Source organism: Triturus cristatus, chromosome 3_2 (assembly GCF_964204655.1).
Source record: "Triturus cristatus chromosome 3_2, aTriCri1.1, whole genome shotgun sequence".
NCBI lineage: Eukaryota > Metazoa > Chordata > Amphibia > Caudata > Salamandridae > Triturus > Triturus cristatus.
The window spans coordinates 925,172,442-925,198,734 of record NC_140584.1 but is presented as its reverse complement, the minus strand read 5'-3'; the positions used below and the strand labels follow the sequence as shown (position 1 = coordinate 925,198,734).

The 26,293-nt window shown below is 42.7% G+C and overlaps 1 protein-coding gene across 1 annotated transcript in view; it reads right to left on the bottom strand.

Annotated features, from left to right (window-relative positions):
* DHX40 (DEAH-box helicase 40) overlaps window positions 1-26,293 on the bottom strand; it is a 332,526-nt gene that overhangs the window by 115,326 nt on the left and 190,907 nt on the right. Inside the window, exons 11-12 of the mRNA XM_085649399.1 lie at window positions 21,021-21,101; window positions 5,191-5,348 (exon numbers count right to left, since the gene is read on the bottom strand). Coding sequence (XP_085505525.1) covers window positions 5,191-5,348; window positions 21,021-21,101 — 239 coding nt within the window. The remainder of the gene's footprint in view (window positions 1-5,190; window positions 5,349-21,020; window positions 21,102-26,293) is intronic.

Genomic DNA, 26,293 nt, shown 5'->3' with positions numbered 1-26,293 from the left:
CCTGTAAGGCCCTAGTACATAAAAGGGCAGGGGGACTGAAACTACATTTAAGTTCCTAGCATATAATAGGGCATGGCAGTTTAGAGGACAGCAGCCCTTTCTGCACTTGCTGAAGCCTGAGTCAGTTTAAAAGCAGCCGTGTGTTGCAAGATTGCTTTTAAAATGCAAATTGTGCCCAAACTCGACTTTGGTGTTTGGGGCACTTAAAAAGTGATGAACTACAATGTTGGGCATATTGGGTACCCCAAGGGTCTCCCCTAGGTATCCCTAGGGTGGGGTGGGTGTGGGGGGGGGGGAGGGGGCTGGGTAGATATTTATAGTGAGGACCCTTATAAAAATGAGTTTTACATGCCCTGGGTTAAGTGAACGTTCACATTTCACTTCCCACATTATGATAAAGTGCTTCACAAAATCGACTTTTGTGCTAGTAGCACTGTGGAGTGAGGAGCTGCAATATTTTTACCTATTCAGAATCCCTAAAGCCTCCCCTAGGTGCTCTAGGGGCGGGGGTCCTGTAGATGTAGGCAGGTTCCTTATAAAATATATGTTTATAAGCCCTGGTGATGGAAAAATGGTCCAAGTCACTTCTCCCATTGCAAAACCCCTGCCACATAGGTTAACATGGCAGGAAGTTATTAACTAATAATTCCCACTAGGCGAATCATACAAATGTCAGTCAAAGACTTCCTAATATGGTATTGATAAATCCAACAATATGGTATTGTTGAATTTCCCCTAAAGTGTACAGAAAAGAAGTTATAGGACTTTCTAGGCTGTTAGCCAAAATTCAGCCTTCAAATGGTCTGTCCTGATTAGTCAGAGTTAAGTGGATTAGCCAGGCTCCTTCGAGGAGGTGATAAATAGCCCCTGGAGTTAGCCAGCTCTTCTGGATGGGCAGGGTTCTGCTAGATATGAATGCCAGAGCAGAGGGAGTGGTCGTAAAAATAATGTTACTACCCCAGTAAGCATCTGTTATTGGCATGTAGAGCTGCAGATTCGGTGATAGTGCGCATGGGCATCGACTCCATTGTTAGATTGTTTTACCACAGAGGGTGAGAATGGAGTTAGTAAGGGTACACTAGAGAGGTCCATGCGTATGTATGTAAAGTAAGAAATCTGCAACAGGTATAGTTACCTGGGGAGGCGGATGGGCGAACGTGAATTTATAGCTCTAAATGCCAAGAACAGATGCTTACTGGGTAAGTAACATAATCCGTTCGAGGCATGTGAGATATAGATCACATGCTTTGCATAGACTATACAGGAGTAAACCCCCAAAGCAGTGGTTAACCTGTAGCTAATGCAGTTGTCTGAAAAAGTGTTTTAAGTACTGTCTGGCTTATATTAGCTTGTTGCCTCGCTAATACATCTACACAATAGTGTTTGGTGAATGTGTGCGGTGTAGACCATGTTGCTGCCTTACAGATTTCAGTTGGGGGAATATTTCATAAGAAAGCCATAGTACCCCTATTTTGCGGGTGGAATGCGCTCTAGGGGGTATTGTCAAGGTTCTTTTCGCTTTCAGATAACATGTTTGGATCCATTTCACGATCTTTGCAATGCCCGATTTAGAAATGGGACAGCCTTTTTGTGGAGACTGAAAAGCAACAAATAGCTGTTTCGTCTTCCGAAAATCTTTTGTGCTTTCCACATAATATAGCAGAGGTCTTCTAACATCTAGTGTGTGTAGAGCTTGTTCAGCTACAGAATCACGTTGAGGAAAGAACACAGGTAACTCAACTGATTAATTGATGTGAAAAGCTGAAGCCACTTTAGGAAGACGAAGAACCACTTTGTCGTTGTGAAGTTGAAAGAAAGGCTCTTGTATAGTTCGTGCCTGGAGTTCACCAACTCTCCTCTGAATTGCAATAAGAAAAGCAACCTTCCATGGAGAAATTGTAGTTGACACTTGTGCATTGGTTCAAAAGGTGGACCCATTAGCCTCGTAAGGACTATGTTTAAGTCCCATACTGGTGCAGGTGGAGCTCTTGGTGGTATTACTCTTTTTAGTCCTTCCATAAAGGTTTTAATCATTGGTACTCTGAATAGAGATAAGTGTTGTCTGTTTTGTAAGTATGCAGCTACTGCTGCTAAATGCAATCAAATGGATGTGTAAGCTAATCCAGATTGCTCTAAGTGTAAGAGATAACAGATGATGTTTTGCACTGATGCATCAACGGGATTGATATTGTTATTGTTAAAGTAAATAACAAATCGTTTCCACTTTGCTGCATAACATGCCCTAGTAGTAGGTTTCCTAGCCTCCTTTAGGATATTCATACAGTCTGGTAGTAATTTTAAATAACCAAACTCTATGACTTCAGGAGCCAAATCACTAGGTTGAGTTCCTTGGGATGTGGATGCCTGATTTCTCCATGGATGTGAGTGAGAAGACTGGAGTTGAGATGCAGCTTTTGGTGTGAAGCTACTGAGAGCTCTAGCAGGGTGGTGAACCAAGGCTGACATTCCCATGTGGGAGCTATGACAATGAGTTTGAGGGATGATTGTATGAGCTTCCGAACAACCAGTGGAATGAGTGGGAGAGGCTGAAAAGCATAGGCAAATATCCCTGACCAGTTCATCTATAGGGCATTGCTTTTGGGGAGTGGGTGTGGGAACCTGGAGGCGAAGCTTGGGCATTTTGCGTTTTGAGCTGTGGAGAACAGGTGTATGTGAGGAAATCCCCATTTCTGAGAGTAGGGAAGAAGAATTTGGGGAGGAAGTTCCCACTTGTGGATTTGCTGTCTCTGTCTGCGGAGAAAGTCTGCAACTTGATTTTTTAACTCAGAGGGCGGGGCGTCAGAAACATCTTGTCGGTGCATACCGTGGCCCAAAGGCGGGGGTGGGACCGAAGCCTTTTGATTGAGTTGGAGTTTGCGTTAAGGGGCGTTCGGTACTCCCGGGATGTTGACCTTGTGGCAAGTCTTTTCCATCTCGGAGTCCGATCCTGGAATGGAAACAAGTTCTTCTTGTTCTTTCTCGGCCCCTTGTGCGTCGAATATGTACTCGGATCCTTCGTCGAAGATGTCCGGCGTGTATTTGACGTTTTGACTCTGCATCTCACGACGTCAGGCCAAACGATCATGAAGTGTTTTCTTCGATCGGAACAATCTGCACGCGTCAGCAGTCCTGTTCATTGTGCTCGAAGTTGCACACTTCATGCAAGTTGGTGCACGGATACTTGGTGTGGCACCAAGAGCAGAATTTGAATTGAGTCTGTTCCATCGACTGCGAAGTGGACCGACGCGGTTAGGCCGGACCGCCTTCCCGAAGATCTTTGATCGAAATAGAAGTTTTCCACGACTGATACAATACGCGGAGAAGTGAGATACGCATTCGAAACAATAGAGAGGGTAGAGTGGATTGCGCACCGAGGGGAACCCAAAGAACGGCTTTGAACCGGAGCGCAACAATACACATCAGAACCCGATGCCGGAAAAAAACAATCTAACAACCTAAAGGAGAAGTCACGTACCTCGTGACTGGATAAACTTCTTCAAGGAAAAACAGCTTGCAAACATCCGGACCCAACACTAGATGGCAGGAGTATGCAAAGCCTGTGATCTACAACTCACATGCCTCAAACACAATATTATTCAGTGGAAGGAGGAGACAGGCAGAAGAAACCAGTTTCATTTGCACCTCTCCTTTTTGAACCCAGAAAGACAGTAGGATTAAGGAAGGAATGAGCAGGTGCAAGGGAGTAGACTTTGGAGATTAGCAATCCTGGAGGTGTGTTTAGCCAGCTCTTCTCTCCCTGTTGGAATAACAGCCATGATGAATTTTCGAGAAATGGTTCTCTCTGGGAAGAAATAGTGCCACACTTTGGAGAATGTGGTCATACCCTGGAGTGTTGCCCTGCACCTCATTGGACACGAGTGCCCTCCTGCTTGACCCAGGGAACTTGGAATAAGTATCTGAGAGGGGCAAAGCGTCTCAGATCTGCTGCTTAAAACTTAAGAGAGAAGAAAGGCCCATGCTGAGAAGTTTGATTTGCACCAACCGGGGCCTCTACTTTAAAGACTGCACCTTCTGCACAATCCAGAACTACAGCCCTCTGGACAACCTTGCCTCAGAATGACTTAAGAGTGGAAGCCCAGCAAGCAAAATGTTAACAGAGCTAACCTGGAACATCACCACCAAATATACTCAGCCCGGAGTACTAACAGTGGATTTGAAATGGTTTTGTCCAAGTGGATTATGGGAACTGAAGTCCAAAACTTTCAGGACCATCTTGGAGCTTACAGGCCCTTTGACTAAGTTTTGTACACTTTGGGACCCTTTGGGGAACTTCAGTCCAGAAGTTTGGAACAATTTTGAAAAAAAGCTCCAGAAGTTGACCGACTCGACCTGGCCAGCCAGGCCAGCGAATATCAACTGTGAGCCGATCTGATGTCCAGGTTCATCCCGCTGAAAAATTCCAGAGGTCCGACTTCCAGAGATTGACCGGGAGTAGGCTGAAACCCAAGCCGGCGAACCCTCACCGAATGCAGCCCGGTGAAAAGCATCAAAGGACCCCGGAAGAAAAAACTCTAAATGTTTTTGAGTACAAACTTAGGAAAGGTGACCAGGACCAAACGCGAGTCGGCCTGGATCCCTGGTACGTCCCACTGGAAAGCTCCAGAGGTCGGGCTACCACAAGTTTGACTGGGAGCTCGACGCAAGGCAAGCCCATGAACCCTCAGCAAATCCGGACTGGCTGAGAGCTTCAAGGACCCCGGAAAGAAAAGCTCCAGAAAAGTTTCTAAGTCAGAAGGTAAAAACTTTGACCGAGACCTACTGCGAGGGATGGCTACGCCGGGTTCCATCGCGATTGGCCTGAAACTTTGACACTGTCCAGCGCGATCAGATGTCTCACTAGGCGCTATGTGATATTTAGTGGTAAATCTTTAAAACTTCATATCACGAGTTCCCTACATTGGATTTTTTTCTCACAGCAAAGATCCTGCCCTTGACACTCTATTCTACTGAATTCTATTCTCAAATATAGCTGCAGAAAACTGTAACCTGTGCCCATCACATGAACTTCCAACTGTGCTCATTCAAATTCTATACGCAGTTTCTGCTAAAACTCAATGCTATTTTACTTTAAAAGGTATGCACTATTGCTAAAATATAATACACGCTAGATACACTTTACATTTTTGGGAAACCTAAGTATTCATCTTACTGTTTGGACTACCCCCTTACCTGGACGTATAAATACGTTTTCTACAGACAACATGGAGGCTATAGGAAGCAGGAGATCTTCACAGCCCACAGATGTTGCCTTGATCACTGCACAAGCCATATTTGCAGGTAGGGGATATTCCACCATGAACTTCCCCATTTGGGTGACGTGGCCTCTCCTTAATAAGATCAAAAAGACAGACAACCATCAAATCTTGAAAGGGTCCCTCAGTAACAAGAGTAAAGCTTACAATTATTACATAGGGCATCATTTGTAGATTAGAGTGCATGTAAAACCTATATGGAGCAATAAATATCTATGCAAGGTTCTTGTTGAGTTATTGCTCCAGATTTAGTATTATATGCAGAAACTTTCTTTACGTTTCAGGATTAAATACGCTATTAAGAACTTGCAAACTTATATGCTGAAAAAGGATAATGTTACTTACGCAGTAAGCATCTGTTCTTGGCATGCATAGCTGCAGATTCACATGCTTTGCATACTCATGCCGACTAGTTTTGGGTACGGATGTTTGCAAGTTGTTTTTCTTCGAAGAAGTCTTTCCAGTTTGATTTCCCACAAGAGGGTGAAGATGGGGTAAGTGAATGTAGTACAGAGATGTCCATGCATATATAAGGTAAATAATGAGAACTTCAACAACTACAGGTGTCCAGGGAGGTGTTAGGGCGCATGTGAATCTACAGCTCTACATGCCAAGAACAGATCCTTACTGTGTAAATAACATAATCCATTTGAGGCATGTGTGCTGGAGATATCATGCTTTGCATAGACTATATAGCAGTATTCTCCCAAAGCGGAGGCTAACCAGTAGACAATGAGGTTGTCTGAAAAAGTGTCTTTAGCACTGGTTGCCCTACATTGGCTTGTTGGTGTGCTAACACATCCACACAATAGTGTTTGGTAAATGTGTGTGGTGTAGACAATATTGCAGCCTTACAGATGTCAGCTTTAGGAATGTTACCTAAAAAGGCCATAGGTGCCCCTATTTTGTGAGTGGAATGCGCTCTGGGGGTATATTTAAAGCTCTTTTACCTTTTGCATAGCAAGTTTGAATGCATTTAACAATCCATCTTGAAATGCTAGATTTAGAGATAGGAGTGCCTTTGTGAGGTGGTGCAAATGCAACAAACAGTTGCTTTGTTTTACGAAAATCTTTTGTCCTTTCAATATAATACAATAACGGTCTTCTGACATCAAGTGTGTGAAGAGCTCATTCTGCTACAGAATCAGCTTGAGGGAAGAACACAGGTAACTCAACTGATTGGTTAAGATGAAAAGCAGAAACTATTTAAGGGAGGAATTTTGGGTTGGTGCGAAGAACTTTACAAAGCTGAAAGAAGGGTTTTTCTGAGGTTAATGCCTGTAGCTCACCAACTCTCCTTTATGAAGTGATTGCAAAAAGAAAGGAAGGCAACCTTCCATGAAAGGAGCTGTAAAGTACAATTGTGTAATGGTTCAATGGGTGGACCCACGAGTCTTGTAAGTACAATGTTGAGATTCCCTACCGGTGCCGGAGGTATTCTGAGTGGTATTACTCTTTTTAAGACCTCCATAAAGGCTTTTATCACAGGAACTTTTAACAAAGATAAAGGCTGTCTGTTTTGTAAATAAGTAGCTACTGCTGCAAGGTGCAATCGAATAGATGTATAAGGAAGACTAGTTTGCTGTCGGTGCAGAAGGTAACGAATAATGTTTTGAACAGAAGCGTCTAGAGGATTAATATTGTTGTTATTACAATAGTTAACAAATCATTTCCATTTTGCTGCATAACAAGCTCTGGTAGTGGGCATTCTTGCTTCTTTTAGAATATTCATGCAGTCTGGTGGAAAATGTAAGTATCCAAACTCTATGACTACAAGAGCCAAATCGCTAAGTTGAGCTCCATGGTTTTGCGTGGAAGGAGTGGGAGAGGCGGAAAAGCATAGGCAAATATCCCTGACCAATTGATCCATAGGGCATTGCCTTTGGAGCAAAGAATTGGGAACCTGGAGGCAAAGTTTGGGCATTTTGCGTTGCCCACTGTGGCGAACAGATCTAATTATGGAAATCCCCATTTTTGAAAGTATGGAAGGAGAACTTGAGGATGAAGTTCCTACTCGTGTATTTGCTGCCTCCTTCTGCTGAAGAGGTCGGCAATTTCATTGTTGACTCCTGGAGGGTGTTCTGCCAGACTTTGGCGTGTTCACCGTGAAGCCCAATCAATAGAGTATGTCTAGCATGGTCTGAGTGTGTTGTAGAAACTTCTGGTGTGTGCCGGCATTGATAAGCCAGTCGTCTAATTACGGTGAGATGTGAATTTGTTGTCTTCTGAGATGAGCTGCCACTTCTGCTAGACATTTGGTAAAGGCTCTAGGAGCATTAGTTACTCTGAATCGGTGTATTTGAACTGATGGTGTTTGCCTGCTAGCAGAAATCTGAGATATTTGCGATGAGCTGGATGGATCGGAATGTGAAAGTATGCGTCCTTTAAGTCTAGTTTGGACATAAAATCGCCTTGCTGTAGAAGTGGAAGCACTTGTTGAAGCGTTACCATATGGAAATGTTCTGACAGTATGTACTGGTTTAACAATCTGAGATCCAAAATTGGTCTTTAGGAGCCGTTCTTTTTGGGTATCAGAAAGTAGAGAGAGAGTAAACCCCTGACCCTTGGTACTGTAATGGAAATGGTTCTATGGCTCCCTTTTCCAAGAGAGATTGCACCTACTGTTTGAGTAACTGTAAGTGGTCTGATTTCAGTTTGTTAGTGCAAGGTGGAATTGTCTTTTTTCTATGCAGAGTTTTATATAGCGCGAACTTGACCCGAATCGGGTATCAGAGGGCTTTACATAGCACCAGTTACGTTACATGAGGACATACATTAATTTTGGTTAGGTTCAGACGACTAAGTGATTTACCCAGAATCACAGGACGTTCAGCGTCCTTGCCGAGACTCAAACCCAGTTCCCCAGATTCGAGGTCGACCGCCCTTGCTGTTAGGCCAACTCCTCTCCCCAATATACGGAGGATTGGTGGTGAGCTCCAGGCAATAACCATGTCAGATAAGATAGATGACCCATTTGTCGGATGTTATGGGCTGCCAAATGGGGAGAAACTGTTGAAGCCTTACCCCGACAGGTGTTAAATCAGGGGTGTGGGGGGTAATGTGGGCAAGTCACTATTTGTTGGGAGAAGGGAAGTTACGCACTGTGGCACATCTACCCCTACCTTTGGAATTGTTTCCTCTATACCCTCCTCTATAAAAACCTCTAGAGAGAGAGGATTGCGTGTTGCCTTTATAAGAGGAAGCATTTGGGTCTGAGGATGTGGTTTTGGACCCTCCTCTATAACAGGAGTGGTGTAAGGAGCCTCTATTTGAAGGGAATTGGAGCGCTCCCACCATGGGCTTTGCCACTTTTGTGTCTTTCTTCATTTTTTCCAAAGCCTGATCGAGTTCAGGACCAAACAGGTGCTGCTTATCAAAAGGGGTGTTTAAAATGCATTGCTGAACCTCAGGTTTAAACCCTGAAACCCTAAGCTATGCATACCTTCTGAGAAGAAAGCTGGTATTAATCTCCCTAGCTGCAGTGTCAGCAGCATCTAGAGTACATCTGATGGAAGAGTTAGAAAAGAGTTTGCCTTCCTGAACTAACTCTTGTATTTTGCTTTTGTGTTTGTGTGCCCTCTCGTACCTAGCTAGAAGGCCCTGTGTGTTTGCGATGCACCAGTGGTTAGCAGCTTGAGCAGCTACACGTTTCCCCGATGCATCTATCAGCTTAAAATTCTTGCCTCAGGGAGGTGCATCACCAGAGGTTTGTAAATTTGCTCTCTTACGAACATTGGACACCACCAGCGAGTCCTTTAATACAAAAACAGGATCAGAAGGTGACGGTTTTTACTTTTTATCAACTCTGGGAGCTAAAATACGTGCTCGCAAGGGGTCTTTAAATATGTTGTTTGCATGTCTCATCATGCACTTTAACATAGGGAGAGTTTGGCTTGACCTATGTGTTGATTCTAATATTTCAAACACAAGATCTTCCTCTAAAGATTCCTTATGTAGTGCAACCCCATGATACTCTGCTGCTCTAGCAATAAGCTCTTGATAAGCCACATTATCATCTGGTGGTGATTGTTTTGCAGGGTATAGATCTGGACCATTATTTAATGGAGGGTCAATGGTGTAATCCTTCCATGGATCTACAGGTAAATGTGTGTGTTCATCATCAATATCATCCCTTCAGTTTGTGTATGGGGTGATCCTTGAAGTGTTATGTGTAAAGGATCTAGTATTGGCAATTTTGGAGAAGATGGTGGAGGTGGGGGGGGGGGGGGGGGGGGGGGGGGATTTGGGGCTCGGATAAGCAGGGCTGCTAGCAATGTCTTTTTTCTTTTTTAGAGGGTCCACTGAATGAAGTTTCCATTTGGCTGGTGTCTTTGCCAAAATGTGTCCTGTATCAGGATTGATATAAACTGTCTTTTGTTTAGGATCCAATTTGTCTTTAAAAAGGTCTAAAATTGGTTCTGGAGTCTCGGAGAGGTTGTCCTTCCATTTCAGCACCGAAGGCTTTGTTGTCAAGATAGTCTTTGCTTTGGGAGCGGTAGGTTTCGGCTCTGAAGCACGCTTCTCTTTCGGAGCAGAGGGTTTTTGCTCTGAACCAGATGTGTCCTTCGAAATGTAGGGTTTCTGCAGACTCGGTCCCGAGCCAGAAGGCTTGATGATTTGTTCAGAGTCGTCAGAACCATTGTTTCAGTGCTGACCTTGGCCAGAAGGCAGGGATGGTGCCGCAGCCTTGTGCTTTTTGTAAGAGGTTTTGGGGGGCAAAGGGTCTATCGTACTCCTGGCACCGTGTCCCGGAGGTACGTCTTTGGACTCCAAGTCGATCTTGAGTTCAGAATCTGACTCTGGAACAGAGAAGGTCTCTTCTTCTGCCGCCGACGCTTTAACCTTTTCATGTTTGGATTCTTCGCCAAAGTTATTCAGAGTGTGTTGAATGCTTTGGTGTTACATTTCTCGTCGTTCAGCTCGACGATCATGCAGAGTTGCCTTCAACTGAAATGATTTACAGGCATCGCAGTCTTCCTCCTTGTGCTTTGGTGAGAGGCACAAGTTAGAAACTTGATGTAGGTCGGTGCAAGGGTACTTGCCGTGGCACCGAGGACAGAACTGAAACTGAGTCCGTTCCATCAGCAAAAGGTTGGACTGATGCGGCTAAGCCTGAGGACAGCCCATGAAGTTTTCGACCAAAGATGGAAAGTTTGTTGACTGATTAGATACGTGGAGAACAGAGAAATGCGTACAAAAACAATATCGTCAAGGGTACAGTGGATTGCGCACTGAGGGGAACCCAAAGAAAGTATTCGAACCGGAGCACAGCAATACACGTCCAAACCCCATGGAGGCGATTGCCATGTGTACGATCACCGAAAGGAGGAGTCACCCTACCTCATGACTGGAAAGACTTCTTCGAAGAAAAACAACTTGCAAAAATCCAGACCCAACACCAGATGGCAGAAGTATGCAAAGCATGTGTATCTACAGGACACCTACCTCGAACATACACTTCTCAACATAATCTCCATTTTCATATCATTAAAATTGAGGGTTTACATTCTGTTTTTCTTTGATAGCCATGTCTGTGCGCCTTGTTGTTTATACCAGCAGAAATGCAAGCATTCCAGCTGAAATAGCAGTAGTCTTACCTCAAATTATATAACCAACTTCTGTCAAGGAGCACCACCCTGGCTGTATGAATGGTACTTGGCCAACTAGTTGTCACCATGAGGTAGAATGGCTCCATTCTGGACCCAGAGACCAAACCATCTGAGAGCCCTGTCACCTCTCACCAGTTTGAACACTGAAGTGCTTTTAACTGGAGACCATCTCTTCTGCTTCTTATGAGATTCATCAAAGGAGATCACCTTTGGGCAAAGACAGCCATGTCCCTTTCCGATGCCCTGGGATCTCCTACAATCAAGCCTATCTCATCCCCCTTGTTACAAAGATAGCACCTTGATAATGCATCTTTTTTCAAGACCGGGTGCCTATTCGTCTAATAAAGCTGTATGGCTATCATGCTTCTCTGGGGCTATCAAGGGGAAGTGTATTCACCACATCAGTGCACCCTCTAAAGCCTGAAGATCATGGTTTGGTTCCTTGCCCAATGTTTACAATAAGAGTTCTGACTTGCACTAGTGTGATGTTCATTGGCCTCCCTCAGAGACCCACTATCAGGAGAGATGACCACAACACAAGGAAAGAGTGAGGGGTGAGTTTCACTCAACAATGTAAAAATTGCCTGAAAGAGAAACGTATTGGACTGTAGACCACTCCACCCAAGGTTTTTGGTAGGACAGGCAAGAGAGTGTGTATTTGCAGGCTGGGATTTCCGAGATGGATATCACCAATTCAACACAAATTAGTTCACCTCTCAAGCATTCAAAGGGCCTCCTTAATTCGAGGACCCCAAATGAGTGGACTGAAGGACCTTTTACCCGAAAGAGTGTGGAGCAGTCTTCCCACATGCTCAGAGGTAGAAAAGTCTGTGCCACGGATTAGACTCACACTGCCATTCCCAGAAAGGTGGTTGGAAATCTAACTCAGAATGGAGATGCATTTTCGGGTATCCACCTGGCATCAGTGACTGGTTGAGATGATAGTAAACATTAAGCAGAAGGAAGCACCTCCAGTGGGCTTGTATGATTGTTGAGCTAGTTGGAGAAATACAGACAGGGTTGTCTAAAAATCTACAAGGTCAGGGCAGCACAGATTGACCAAATCCTTAGGAAGATAATTTATCCCAAACTATTTTTATACATTCATTCATAAATGAAGTGAGAAGTATTTTTTAATCTGTTTGATTGGCTATATTTGGAGAGTATAGAAGGATACATTCAGTTAAAATGTTAGATGGTTGGGCTACAGCCTCCAGAGAAAGTCAGCACATACATTTTTGCATGGTTCTGGTTATGCTAATGTAGATTTGTAATAGCTTCCCATTTAAGTATGCCCGTAGTAGACCTTGTGATGTGACTGCAAACTGTAGTTCTTACATATTACAATCACCGGGGTTCCTTTTTGTGTTCACTCCTAGCTTCCCTACATTCAGAGCTGCTTTTACTTTCAGAGCGGACAATTACTCATTATGCGAAAACTGTGAATGGAATGGGAATAAAAAAGCAGAATGTGCGCACACTAAGCCACCCTCAGCTCCTTGAAAATTAATTGTATAATCAAAGTCACCTCTGAGCGACCATTTTATAAGAAATCATAAAAAATGCTCCCTGAATGCAAAACAGCAGTAGTGCGAGGATTACAACACTAATATTAATTATTTATATAGTGCCCTCCACAAACTGGAATGTTTTGAAAAACCTAAATAAACGCTGATATAATTACTTAATTCGATAGCAGTCATTTTATCAAACCCATAACTTGAAAGGCTGCACCAAGCCTGTTGGCTACACACACTCCGCTGCAGCTCGCACTCTACCCATGAGCTAACTGCTTTAGACATCGATTATGTACAATAGTACATGATTTTTTAAATTTAATTAGACTGTACCTGTCGCTTCTTTTTATTATGCACCGCAGTTCCAGTACACTGCGATGGTTAAACTGAAACAATCTGAATTGAGTAGATACATTGATCATCCAGAGACCACACAGGGCATCAGGAGGAAAAAAAGCCATATAGATTGAATCCCAGAGATAGTCTCTGGAAAACGTGATGTGTGTTGACATCTGGCCACTATCGTAAAATGACTTTTCCTGCACTTGGAGAATCCACTGATGAGAGTACTGAGGAATAAATGTAACTGATGGATTTTCCACTTGATTTGGAACTTTCTCTAGAAATGAGGGAAAGTTTGTCTCCTCTATACATCAGGATGTTCTACCATCAGTTTTTAGCACAAAGCAGATAATTTTTAGACCTGTGAATGACCTATGATGGTAATAAACACGTCAGGACCTCATTTTGAGCCGGAGACAATAAGGTGGTAGTAAAGAACCGAATACTACCCATACTGTATGTTATTACAACAACAAAACTGGCCCCAACTCTTAATTAGGCCGGGGGGATGGGGTGGGAGGTAGGAGCTGGTGCATGGATCACACTTGCAACAAGCACTGGTAAAGCCATTAGGTCTGGTGTAGTCCATCAACCTTTTGGCAATTCTTGTTTTGCAGGGCCCTCATAAATCTAAACAAAAACATTGGCTAAAGGCAGAAACGTTGTCTTGGTCTGAAAAAGCACAAATTGCCATAGCACTTCCTGGCACTGAAGGGAACTACTTTGTGTGTTGATGAGCTCCCTGTGAAAAGGCAGCAAGCGTAACTGAGACAAGTCAGCCAGTGGCTGAAGAGGGCCGACGCACTGCCCCTTGGTGCCTACTGGAGAGGTTGGAAAAACAAATTTGAATGACAGAACCACACAAGGAAGGTAAGGAAGAAAGATAAAGGCAAGAAAGGAAATGAAGAACAAAGAAAGGAAAAGCAAGAAGAAAAAAAGGTAAGTAAAAGGAAAGAAAAGAAAAGAAGGCTAGAAAGAAAAAAGAAAAGAAGGAAAGAATAAGGAACAAAGGAAGGAAAGAAAAAGGGAAGGATGAAAGAAGGAATGAAAAAGAAAGAAAGAAAAAGAAAGAAAGTGGAAAGAAGCAAAGAAATAAAAGAGGACAGTAAGGCACAAAAGAAAGAAGGAAACAAAGAGGGGAAAAAGTAGTAAGACAGGAAGAGACTGGAAAAAAAGAAAGGAAGAAACATAGAAAGAAAAATAGAAAGGGAAGAAAACGAAAGAAAGGAAATAAAGAAGGAATGACAGACAGACAGGGTTGCAAAGATAGAGCACCATCATGAGCTGATATTCAGAGTTCTTGGGAGCAGCTGGTATGGCATGAAAAAGCAACAGTCAGATAAATAAGCAAAAGCCTGCTTCAAAATAAATTTACAACAGCATTGGCAGGCGAAAGGGACTGATAAAGCTGTAATCTACCCCATCGTCTCATCTGGTAGCTCTACAAACATAGGCAACACTAAAGTAATAATAAAGTAAAAACAAAAACATTGGCACTGAAGGGACTACTTTGTGTGTGGATGTGATCCTTGTGAAAGGGCTAAATGCAGTCACTCAAAGTGACGTTAGCCAGTGACTGAAGTAGGTTGACCTATTGTCCCATGCTATATGCTGAAGTGGGTAGAAGCAAAATATGACCGCCACAAGAGCAGACCAGTAGATGAGGTGAGGTGGCTGAAAACACCTTTATGCAAGTATATTATACATATAATTTTATTAAAATCAAAAGGTCTTGGCTAACACCAGACCTAAAAAGGGGTACTTAATAAGTAGAACACACATCCGATGTGGCCTAATGAACAAGAAGGCAAATATTGTACTGAAGCTGAGAAACCATAAGTACCATCAGGTTACAGCAGGCAGAGCACCCAAATCATTATCATAGAGTAAAAGCAAACATCAGAAGGATAATGCTACTTACCCATTATGCATCTGTTCTTGGCTTATAGAGCTGTAGAGTCATATGCTGTGCATAGATCACCATCTAGTGTTAGGTCCGGATGTTCGCACTTTGTTTTTCTTCGAAAAAGTCTTTTCCAGTCACGAGGTAGGTGACTTCTCTTTTCGGTGATAGTGCACATGAGCATAGACTCCATTGTTAGATTGTTTTCCCGCAGAGGGTGATAATGGAGTTAGTAAGAGTAGTAAAAGGTGATGTCCATGAATGTATGTATCTAAGTAAGATGTTACTGCAACAGGTATAGGTACACATGGAGGAGGGTGGGCGCATATGACTTTACAGCTCGATATGCCAAGAACAGATGCATACTGGGTAAGTAGCATTTTCCGTTCGAAGCATATGAGCCGTAGATCATATGCTATGCATAGACTACATAGCAGTTATCTCCCAAAGCGGTGGCTAACCTGTATATTTTGAAGTGGTCTGAAATAGTGTACTTAAAACTGCCTGGCCCACTCAAGCTTGTTGTCTTGCCAACACATCTACACAACAGTGTTTTGTGAATGTCTGAGGTATAGACCATGTTGCAACTTTGCATATGTCATCTATGGGTATATTTCCTAAGAATGCCATAGAAACGCCCAGTTTGCGTGTAGAGTGTGCTCTAGGTGGAACTGTTAACGTTCGTTTTGCTTTTGCATGGCATATTTGAATTCACTTGACTATCCACCTTGCAATACCGGATTTTGATATGGGATTGCCTTTATGTGGTGGAGCAAAATAAACCAATAGTTTATTTGTGTTACGGAAAGGTTTTGTCCTTTCTATGTAATAAAGCAATGCTCTCTTCACATCTAATGTGTGTAGGGCACGTTCTGCCACTGAATCTGGTTGAGGTAGGAACACAGGTAACTCAACAGATGAACCACTTTATTTTGGTGCATTTGTAAAAAGGGTTATTCTATAGTTAATGCCTGAAGCTCACCCACTCTTTTTGTTTTTTACAGAGTTTTATACAGCACAAACCTGACCAGAATCGGGTATCAGAGCGTTTTACATAGCACAAGTTTCATTACATGAGGTCACATTCATTTTTGTTAGGCGGACAGAATCGGGAGATTAAGTGATTTTCCCAGAAACACAGGATGTTCAGCGTCATTGCCGAGACTCGAACCCAGTTCCCCAGATTCGAGGTCGGCCACCCTAGCCGTTAAGCCAACTCCTATTCTGAGTGATGTAACAGCAACTAGGAAAGCAACTTTTCATATGAGAAATTGCAGTTCACATTTGAGCAATGGTTCAAAGGGTGGACCCATTAGTCTGGTGAGAACAATGTTGAGATTCCACACTGGAGCAGGTGGACGTCTCAGGGGAATGACTCTTTTGAGTCCCTCCATAAAGGCTTTGATAACAGGCACTCTAAAAAGAGATAGATATTGTCTATTCTGGAGGTATGCAGCAATTGCAGCCAGATGTAAGCATATGGAAGTGTACGCTAAATTGGAACGTTGCAGATGTAACAAACAACATACGTTTTGTACAGAAGCATCAAGCGGGTTAATGTGGTTGTTATTACAGTGTTTCATAAACCGCTTCCACTTTGCTGCATAGTAGGCTCTTGTGGTAGGACGTCTAGCTTCTTTGATAATATTCATGCAGTCTGGCGGTAGACTAAGACAGCCAAACTCTAAAACTTCAGGAGCCAGATTGAGTTGACTTGGGTCGGGATATCTTATGTCTCCATGGCTCTGTGCAAGAAGATTGGGTGTAAGACGTAGTTTTTGTTGTGGACCTATTGAGAGGTCCAATAGGGATGTGAACCAAGGCGGACGTGCCCATGTGGGAGCAACTAGGATTAGTGTCCGGGTCGCTTGGTTGGGTTTCCAAACCACTAATGGAATGAGTGTGAGGCAGAAAAGCATAAGCAAATATCCCTGACCAATTCATCCATAGTGCATTGCCTTTGGACAATGGGTGTGGATACCTGGATGCAAAGTATGAGCATTTTGCGTTTTGTATATGGCGAACAGGTCTATGTGAGGGACTCCCCAACGTTGAAAGCATGGAAGGAGGACCTGAGGGTGGAGTTCCCATTTATGTATTTGCTGTATCTGCCTGCTGAAGAGATCTGCAATCTGGCCGTTGATTCCTGGGAGGGAGATAAAGTTTGTGGTGAATGGCCCACCTCCAGATGTCTTGGGCTAAGTGGGACTGTTGGAGAGAGTGTCCCCCCCCCCCTGTTTTTGTATGTAATACATGGCTGTCATGTTGTCTGTACGAATTAGGACAGCTTTGCCCAGTAGGTGAGTTTGAAAAGCCTGGAGTGTTAGAAATGTTGAAAGCAGCTCTAGGTGATTGATGTGGAGCAACTTCTGTTGTTGGCTCTACAAGCCTTGCACTGTCTGCTGTTGTAGATGAGCTCCCCAGCCAGTGAGGGACGCGTCCGCTGTTAGTATTATCTGTGGAACTGGGTCTATGAACGGCCATCCTTTTGATAAGTTTTTGTGTTCCACCACTGCAGAGAGCGAGGAGTACGGCCGCTTACCAACACTAGATTGGTCAATAGATATTGTGACTAGTTCCACTGACTGGCTAAGCTTTCTTCAAGTGGACGCATGTGTAGTCGGGCATTGGGAACGATCCTGATGCAGGATTACATAATTCCCAGTAGCTGCATGTAAGTTCGAGCTGAAATCCAATGGTTTGTATTGAATGTGGAGAACTAAAGCCCGAATATTTCAAATTCTGGCTGAGCTGGGAGAGTTTTTTGAGTATCTATTGTGGCCCCTAGGTAGTCCTTTGTATTGGTTGGTTGGAAATGTAACTTTGGTACATTGATTGTGAACCCTAGTTGATGCAGAAAAAGAATTGTTCTGAAAGTGTGCTGCAGACATTGCTGGTACGTGTTGGCTTTGATGAGCCAGTCATCCAAGTACGGGAAGACGTGGATGCTTTGTCTCCTTAGGTGAGCAGTTACTACCGCTAGACAGTTTGTGAAGACTCTGGGGGCGGTGGTGACACCGAATGGCAGTACCCTGAACTGATAGTGTTGACCCGCTACCACAAACCAGAGGAACTCACAATGAGCCGGGTGAACTGGTATATGAAAGTAGGCGTCTTTTGGATCTATAGTAGATAGAAAGTCACCTTTCTGTAGTAGAGGAAGTACCTGTTGAAGTGTCACCATGTGGAAATGGTCTGACGGAATGTACCAGTTGAGTTCTCTGAGAACTAAAATTGGTCTGAGAGAACCGTCTTTTTTGGGAATCAAGAAATAAAAGGAGTACACACCCGATCCGTGATGTTGGGGCGGCATAGGCTCTATAGCCCCTTTTAGAAGTAGGGACTGAACCTCTTATTTGAGGAGGTATAGATGGTCTAGTGATAGTTTTGTGGCTTTGGTGGAATATTTGGAGGCGTTTTGATAAATTCCAGGCAGTAACCAGAACAGATCATTTGGAGTACCCAATTGTCTGTTGTTATTGATTGCCAGATTGGTAGAAAATCTAACTGTCTTCCCCCGACAGGTGTTGAGTGGTCGGGGGGGGGGGGGGGGGAAAGTGAAGGCAAGTCACTGCTTTGTGTTGGCGGGGGAGTTGCGTGTGTTTGAACCCCGGCCCTTGTCCTTACCGTTGTTACCCCTTTAACCTCCCCTGAAATAACCTCTAGATGGAGAGGGTTGGTTATTGCCCTTATAGGTGGAGGTGGCTTCTGATGAGGTATTTTTGGAACCTCCTCGGAAAAAGGAGCATCGAAAAGAAGCACGACCCTGTGTGAAGTGAAGGGTTCCCATAGATTTGGCTACCTCAGTATCTTTCTTCATTTTCTCAAGTGAAGAATCTATCACTGGGCCAAATAGATGTTCCCTATCGAATGGGGTATTTAAAATGAAGGCTTGAACCTCTAGTTTGAAACCAGATATTCGGAGCCAGGCATGCCTCCTTAAAAGGACACTAGTGTTTATAGCTCTAGCAGCAGTTTCTGCAGCATCTAGAGAGCATCTGTTTTGATTGTTAGAAATAAGTTGCCCTTCATGAACCAGATCTTGTGCTTTTGATTTGTGTTCCGGGGTAAATATTGGATCAGTTGTTCTATTTCATCCCAGTGCGCATAGTCGTATCGCGCTAACAGTGCCTGAGTGTTGGAGACATGTCAGAAATTGGCTGCTTGAGAAGCTACTCTTTTCCCAGAAGCGTCAATAAGTTTTGATTCCTTATCAGGAGGTGGAGACTCTCCTGTTGTCTGGGAGTTGGCTCTTTCTTGCATTGGACACAACCAGGGAGTCTAGTGGCAATAGTACCCCTATATATACACACTGGGTGCGATGGTGCTGGCTTGTACTTTTTGTCCACTCTAGGGATTAGAATACAAGCTCTGACTAGGTCATTAAAAATGTCATCTACATGCCTGACCATCCCTTTAAGCATGGGTAGTGTATTTGATGACTTCTGTATGGTACTGAGGGTTTCAAAGAGAAAATCCTCTTCTAATGACTCCTTATGCAGCTTCACCCCATGGTAGTTGGCATCTCTGCCCAGTAACTCAATGTAGCCTACCTATCATCTGGTGGAGAGGGTTTGGTAGGGTACAGTTCGGGATCATTGCCTGTAGGCGAATTGGTGTTATAATCGTCCCATGGGTCTTCTAATGGCGGATTATCATCCCTATCCTGATCATCATCCCCATCATCCTGGTTGTCAGGTGAATGTGGTGGTGAATGTTCAGGTGAAATTGGTTGAAGCTTAAGGGAAGGTGGTGATGAAAGAAGAATAAGTGGAGGAAGAGGAGGAGGGGCAGGGTTAGTTCCAACAGATCTCTTCTTTAAAGGGATGTGATATTCTTCTTCTGCATCAGTCCTTCTTTTTAGAGTCACTTTAGTGGTGATATGGCCAGTCTGTGGATGGATATACAAAAGCTTATGTTTCAGATCCGATTTCTCAATTGGGGTATTGAAACTGGGTTTTGGAGTTGTTTTCTGCACTTCTGTCTGTTTCTGCGCTGATATTTTCAGTGAAAGAGTCGAAACCGTTGATGTCTTCGGATCTGATGATTTTTTTGGGTCCGAAAGGTGGGAGTCGATGCCGGACTTGTGTTTCGACCCCGAAGGTCTGGGTTCCGAACTCGGTTTAGAGGGAGTCTTTTTGCAGAGCTGGAAGGCTTTTTGGTAGGCTTCGGTGTCAAGCCAGAGTGTGGGGCGTCAGAAGCGCGATCTCAGTGCCTTCCGGGGCCCTCTTTTTAATTGAAATTGTTTCTAGGGATGAGGGGGGAAGGTGTCCTCATGGTACATTGACCATGTGGGATGTCCTCCTCTAGGTCGGATTCGAATTCTGAGATGGCGACCGACTCCTGCTCTTCCTCTGTTCCCATGGCCTTGCCGGCCACTTCGTTCGACTGTTGACCAAAGATGTCCAGAATGGAGCTTGTGTGCTGGCTCTACATGTTGCGACGTCGAGCCCGACGGTCGCAAGGTGTTTTCTTCGAGCGGAAAGCCCAGCACGAGTCACAGTCTTGTTCTCTGTGTTCGGGGAACAAACTCAGATTACACACTTTGTGTGAGTCGGTGTGTGGGTATTTCACGTGACACCGAGGGCAGAATTTGAAGGGAGGTCGACTCGACGCGGGTATGCCCGACGGCCTTCCATGAACTTTCCGTTCAAAGATTATTTTAAGTAATTATGATATGCGATAGAAAGGGAGACGCGCTTGAAAACAATACCGTAGAGGATGAGTATCTTGCGCACCGAGGGAAACCGAAGGAACGGTGTCGAACGGTAGCGCAATAATAGACGTCAGAACCCAATGGCGGAAAAAAAAAAATCTAACAATGGAGTCGACGCCCATGTGCACTATCACCGAAAGGAGGAGTCACCTACCTCGTGACTGGAAAAGACTTCTTCGAAGAAAAACAAAGTGCAAACATCTGGACTCAACACTAAATGGCAATCTATGCACAGCATATGATCTACAGCTCATATGCCTCGAACATAAAGTTCTACAGAGGTACATGGATTTGTGACAGACACAAACGGTATATAAATGTTAGTTCTATGAGTTACCCCATAACGCTAACCCCTATTACTTCCATTACGGTGGTGCATTTGCTTACCATGTATGCACAAAGTGAAATAAAACAAACGCATACATGGGGAGTAGTTAGCAAACACGTGTGTGTGTATTTTTTATTTCACTCTCGGCATACATTGTGAGCAATGGCCACCACAGTTATATACACATGTATTCCTATTTTTCAGACAAAATACCAGGAACGTGACCCTGTTGTAATGAAGTGATAGTTTTCAAAACTGGAAAGCGGAAAGGCTACTAGTTCAAGTTACTATTTTTGGCATTTAGACTTAAAAAGGGATATTCTGCCACATACCTGTCAATAGCGTCGCACTGGTAAAGCTGCTTCAGAGCCTCCAGGATGTGCCTCTCTTCAGGGGGGTCTAAATAGGGAAAACTGAACGAGAACACAACAAAAAAACATAATTCATGTTACTTTGCAGCTTTTGTAGCACTATGAGCTTTATTCATGTTCTAAGAACACAGTTGCGCCTCAGTGTTTACCAGCTTTTCTTGTTGAGAATATGATTATATATATATATATATATATATATATCTATATTATTATCTACTGGCGGTCGCCAGTAGATAGTTATAGTTAGGACCTATTTTCCATAGGAAATCCGCAACATTCTATTCCCAATAAGTCTGGCGCCGGTTGACGAATCCTCGCGAAATTTTCCAAACTTTTGGCCAGCTCCGCTCCTAACCTGAAAGTTTTGTGGTGATTCGTCAAGCGGGGGCCGAGAAAAAAGGGGGGTCCCAAAACACGTTTTCCCCATGCAATTTCCCATAGGATCTGTTGTCGCAGCTACAGCCCGAACCACTGAACGGAATGACACCAAATTTGGCAAAGAGATAGTCCTTAGTTCAGACTCATGCCTTTTGCATAAATGGTGTGAATCCGTTCAGTAGTTCCTGAGAAAATTAGAGTTAAAAGTACATAAATATCTGTGGCCGGGGAGGATCCGCGGACCCTACCCGCACCGTATGCGCACCCTCCCCGAACCAAGCGTGCACCCTCCCGATTGCGCGCTGAATGCTAATTGGCTGTCGAGTGTCTCTCTACATTCGAAACCAGGAACTGTTGGTGGCCATTTTCTGCCTCGGTAGAAGCGTGGCTGAAGAAGCAAGGGGAATAAGTGTGTAAAACATATAAAGGGGGCAGAATGGAAATACTCTGACCCTCTAGAGGTGCTTAGGTATGATTCTTATTGGTTAACAAAAACAGATTGTAAGGAACATTATATATGATAAGTTGATATGTTGAAAAGTCAAGCACACTTCCTGTCTTGTTTAGTAACATTGTGTGCTGAACTTGTGACCTGTGTGCTCAGTGCAGTGTTTCATGACCTGTTTCTATGGTAAGAGGCAGAAGGCAGATTGGGGGAAGGGTTGAAATGTATTTCAGTTGGAAAGGGTTGAAATGTTTAACCAATAGAAATGTGTGTTTGCTTTTGAGTTTATATGTGAAGGATTGTGATTTGATGTTTACATGTATATGTGTGGAAAATGAAAGGGAAACTTTTCCATTCTTTGTTTTTGCTGAGAGGTGCACAGTGCAGAGATTCTGTAAAAGAAAATATGGTGTGTGACTGATATACTTCTTAATCTACAAAACAACTTGAAAGGTGAGTTATTTAATTGTGAGGGGATGTATGTAGAGTATTTTGATTTTAATCAGACTAATGTATTTCTCCTGCTAAAGTGTAGGGAGTACTTTTTTTCTCTACAATCTTATTGACAGTGAGTGTGTGTGCATGTAGAAACCATTCTGTGATAAGCATTTGTGTTTTTCATGTGTTTGCAGACAGATAACTGTGCTGTTTTTATATTTTGGTAGAATTAGAAACCAGTCATTGTTTATGAATTTGTGAAATGAGTTATGTTATGTTTCTATACTAAAATGTAGTACTTCTTCTAGATGAATTAATGTGTTTTGGTATAGTGCAATGGATAGTGTTGTTTGTCTAGAATCACACAGTGAGTATGTGTGCATTTGGGAACCACTGTGAGAGAAGCATTTGGTAACATCGTGTATTTGCTGACAGATAACGGTTTTAAAACCTGTCATGTTGTCAAGTTTTAGTAGCATTAGAAGCCAGTCTTTGCTTATGCATTGATAAAATAAGTCATGCTTTGACACTAATGTGCTGTACTTTAAAATGTAGATTGTGTGTAGTCTCCTTACCCCTTGCACAGTAGTGAATGCGTTTTGGTAAGCTGTTAGGGATAGTGTTGCTTGCCTAGAATCACACTGTGAGTCTGTGTGCATTTGGGAACCACTGTGAGAGAATTATGTGGTAATATTGTGTATTTGCTGACAGATAACTGTTTTAAAACCTGTCTTGTTGTCAAGTTTTAGTAGCATTAGAAGGCAGTTTTTGCTTATGCTTTGAGTAAATGAGTCAGGCTTTGACACAAAAGTGCAGTCCTGAAATATGTAGATTGTGTGCAGTTCTCTTACCACTTGCACTGTAGTGAATGAGTTTTGGTAAACTCCTAGGGATAGTGGTGCTTGTCTAGAATTACACTGTGAGTTAGTGTGCATTTGGGAACCACTGTGAGAGAAGCATTTGGTAACATCGTTTTTTAGCAGATAACTCTTTTAAAACCTGTCATGTTGTCAAGTTTTAGTAGCATTAAAAGCCAGTCTTTGCTTATGCGTTGATTAAATGAGTCATGCTTTGACACTAATGTGCTGTACTTAAATATGTAGATTGTGTGCAGTACCATTACCTCTTCTAGACTAGTGAATGAGTTTTGGTAAACTGCTAGGGATAGTGTTGCTGGTCTAAAATCACACTGTGAGTCTGTGTACATTTGGGTAAGGATTGTGATAGAAACATTTGGTAACATATTGTATTTGATGACAGATAACTGTTTTAAAATCGGTCATGTTGTCAAGTTTTAGTAGCTTTAGAAGCTATTCTTTGCTTATGCATTGATAAAATGAGTCAGGGTTTGACACTAAAGTGTAGTACCATGTACTATTCTCTTCACTGTGCCAGAACTGAAAATTTAAAAGTTTTACCCAGGCGCTAACCTAGCAGTAGTCTGATGATTTAGTCAGTTTCCAAGTACTCATGTTGTGAACCATACATTACCACATAGATTGCTTCAAATGTCTATGCAGTATGCATGCAGTCTTCTAACATACTATTCTCTTATCTTTCACATTTTCAATTCACTAGTCAGTATCCATACACTTCCAGGAAACACCCTGTAACTCCCTTTGTAGTCCTCTAGTGACCCATTCAGCACCATGTACTAATCCTTTCACTGTGCCAAAACCCAAACACTTATAAATTCACCAAGATACTATCTTTGCAGTACTCTAATCATTCAGTCAGTGCCTAAGTATTCATGCACTGAGCCAGGCCTTAGCACATGGACTCCTTCAAACCCCTATCCACTAGGTATGCAGTCTTCTAACCACCTAGACACTTGTCTTTCACACTTTCAATTCCCTAGTCAGTATCCATACAGTCCAGCAAACATCCTGTCACTCCCTTTGCACTCCTCTAGTGACCCATTCAGTACCAAGTACTAATCCATTCCCTGTGCGAAAAGCCTACCACTTATAAATTCACCTAGGCACTCTCCTTGCTATACTCTAATCATTCAGTCAGTACCCAAGTACTCATGCAGTGAGCCAGGCCTTAGCACATGGACTGCTTTAAATGCCTATCCAGTATGGATGCAGTCTTCTAATCACCTACACAGTTGCCTTTCACACCTTCAATCCCCTAGTTAGTATTCATACACTTCTAGCAAACACCCTGTCACTCACCCAGAGTGTCTCCTTATAGTACTGTAATCATTTAGTCAGTTAGCATGTAGTCTTTTAGTGAGGTAGGCTTTAGGGCATGAACTGCTTCAAAGTAGTATGCACTATGCATGTAGTGTTTTAACGATCGTCACACTTGTGGTTCAGGGCTATAGTTTCTTAGTTAGTTTTTATATAAAATGTGTTTGTACAGTAATGGAATAATATAAATTTGAAAGTTATTAATATACAATTATTTGTGATTCTTTTTTACAGATACAGAACAGGAGTGTTTCTCATCTGTTTGCACTCTTCTCTTGCAAGATTGTTTGTATGAAGGGTCCTTAGGTGTTTCATCATACTTGCCGTGCCGCACGAGTATTTTTTGTTAGGATCCCCTCGTAACAGAACTCTTTTGCAAATCTTGCGCGTGACGAAGGTGGCATTGGTCTTTGTTTTCCCCTCGATAAAAGTAGAAAATTTCCACACCACTGAAGGAAAACGTTGTGGGCGTGGTGCATCCTCCAAAAATTCATCCTTAGATTTGGTGAATATTTTAACCTCTTCTATGCCCATGACGAGATAGTCTCGTCATGGAGCACGGTTGCGCTGTGCCCATGACGAGACTATCTCGTCATGAACCCCGCCCGCTAATATAACGCCCGGCACAGGAGGGGGAAAGGGCGGGGCACTGAAGGGGTTAAAGCGACAACATTTACAGTTTTTGTAAGTTAAACTTATAAAATTTTGTTAGCTGTATGCATTTTATATATTTGTGATTTGTATCTTTTTTTTTTTTTGAGAATAGCATGTTGTTGTTTTTTTTAACAATCTTTGAGATTGTTTTTTTTTTTGCCCGCTGTTAAGTGATGAGTACGATTGAAATCACTATTTTTAGTGAAATTTAATATATTCTGAGAACAGCAAAAAAGCCCCAAAAATTACTTTGTGGAAATTATGCTGTGTTGTAAAAAATGTATTATTACACGTTATAATTTTTTTTTTCCTTTTCTTTCACAGATCCAAATTTTAAAATAAGCAATTTTAATGAATTTAGATTGGAATGAAAATGTGAAAAAATGTGTACCATTTTTTATTCCTATTACTGTGAAGGTAAGTTTAACTAAGTCTCAATATGCAGAATGAGGAGGTCTGCAAGAAGCTACAAAGTTGAAACATGTTTCTAAAAACACTCTGTTTATACCTATGTAGTTTTGAAATCTGACCATAATCAGATATCATGTGACCTGTAAAAAAAAGAGATTTGAGGGGTTCATAATATTTCCTATTTTAGCTATTGAAGGACCGCAATTATTTCAATCATTCTTCTTTGAACATCTTTGCAGACAAAACTCTGTGCTCACCTATCATTCGCAAGGAATTTTAAAAACGGAAATATGTCACTTTTTGTAACAAAGTTATTGCGCAAGACACTCTTTCATATTTACAAAGAGAGGAAAAGGCACTCTGTGCACTTTTTATACTCCATGTAAATACAACCTCATTATGCACACCACTTTGCGTTGAAAGCGTGTTCTATAAGTGTTGTTGTGCATGATTGCACTGAATACTCATAGAACAAGACACATGTCTAGATTTATCAGAAATCATGAATCTTGATGTGTGTGTGAATGCTGCACCATTCTAAAATTGGTGTAGGAAAGCACAACAAGGAGAATTGTTTTCATTTCTCCACATTTTTATATCTTCAATGCATGCTGAAATGTTCAGCATACATTGAAGGAGAAAAATGCATTTTCTCATGTTTTTGTGCAGGAAGGTGTGTCTTCCCGCAGAAAAACAAACAGCACATGACACAG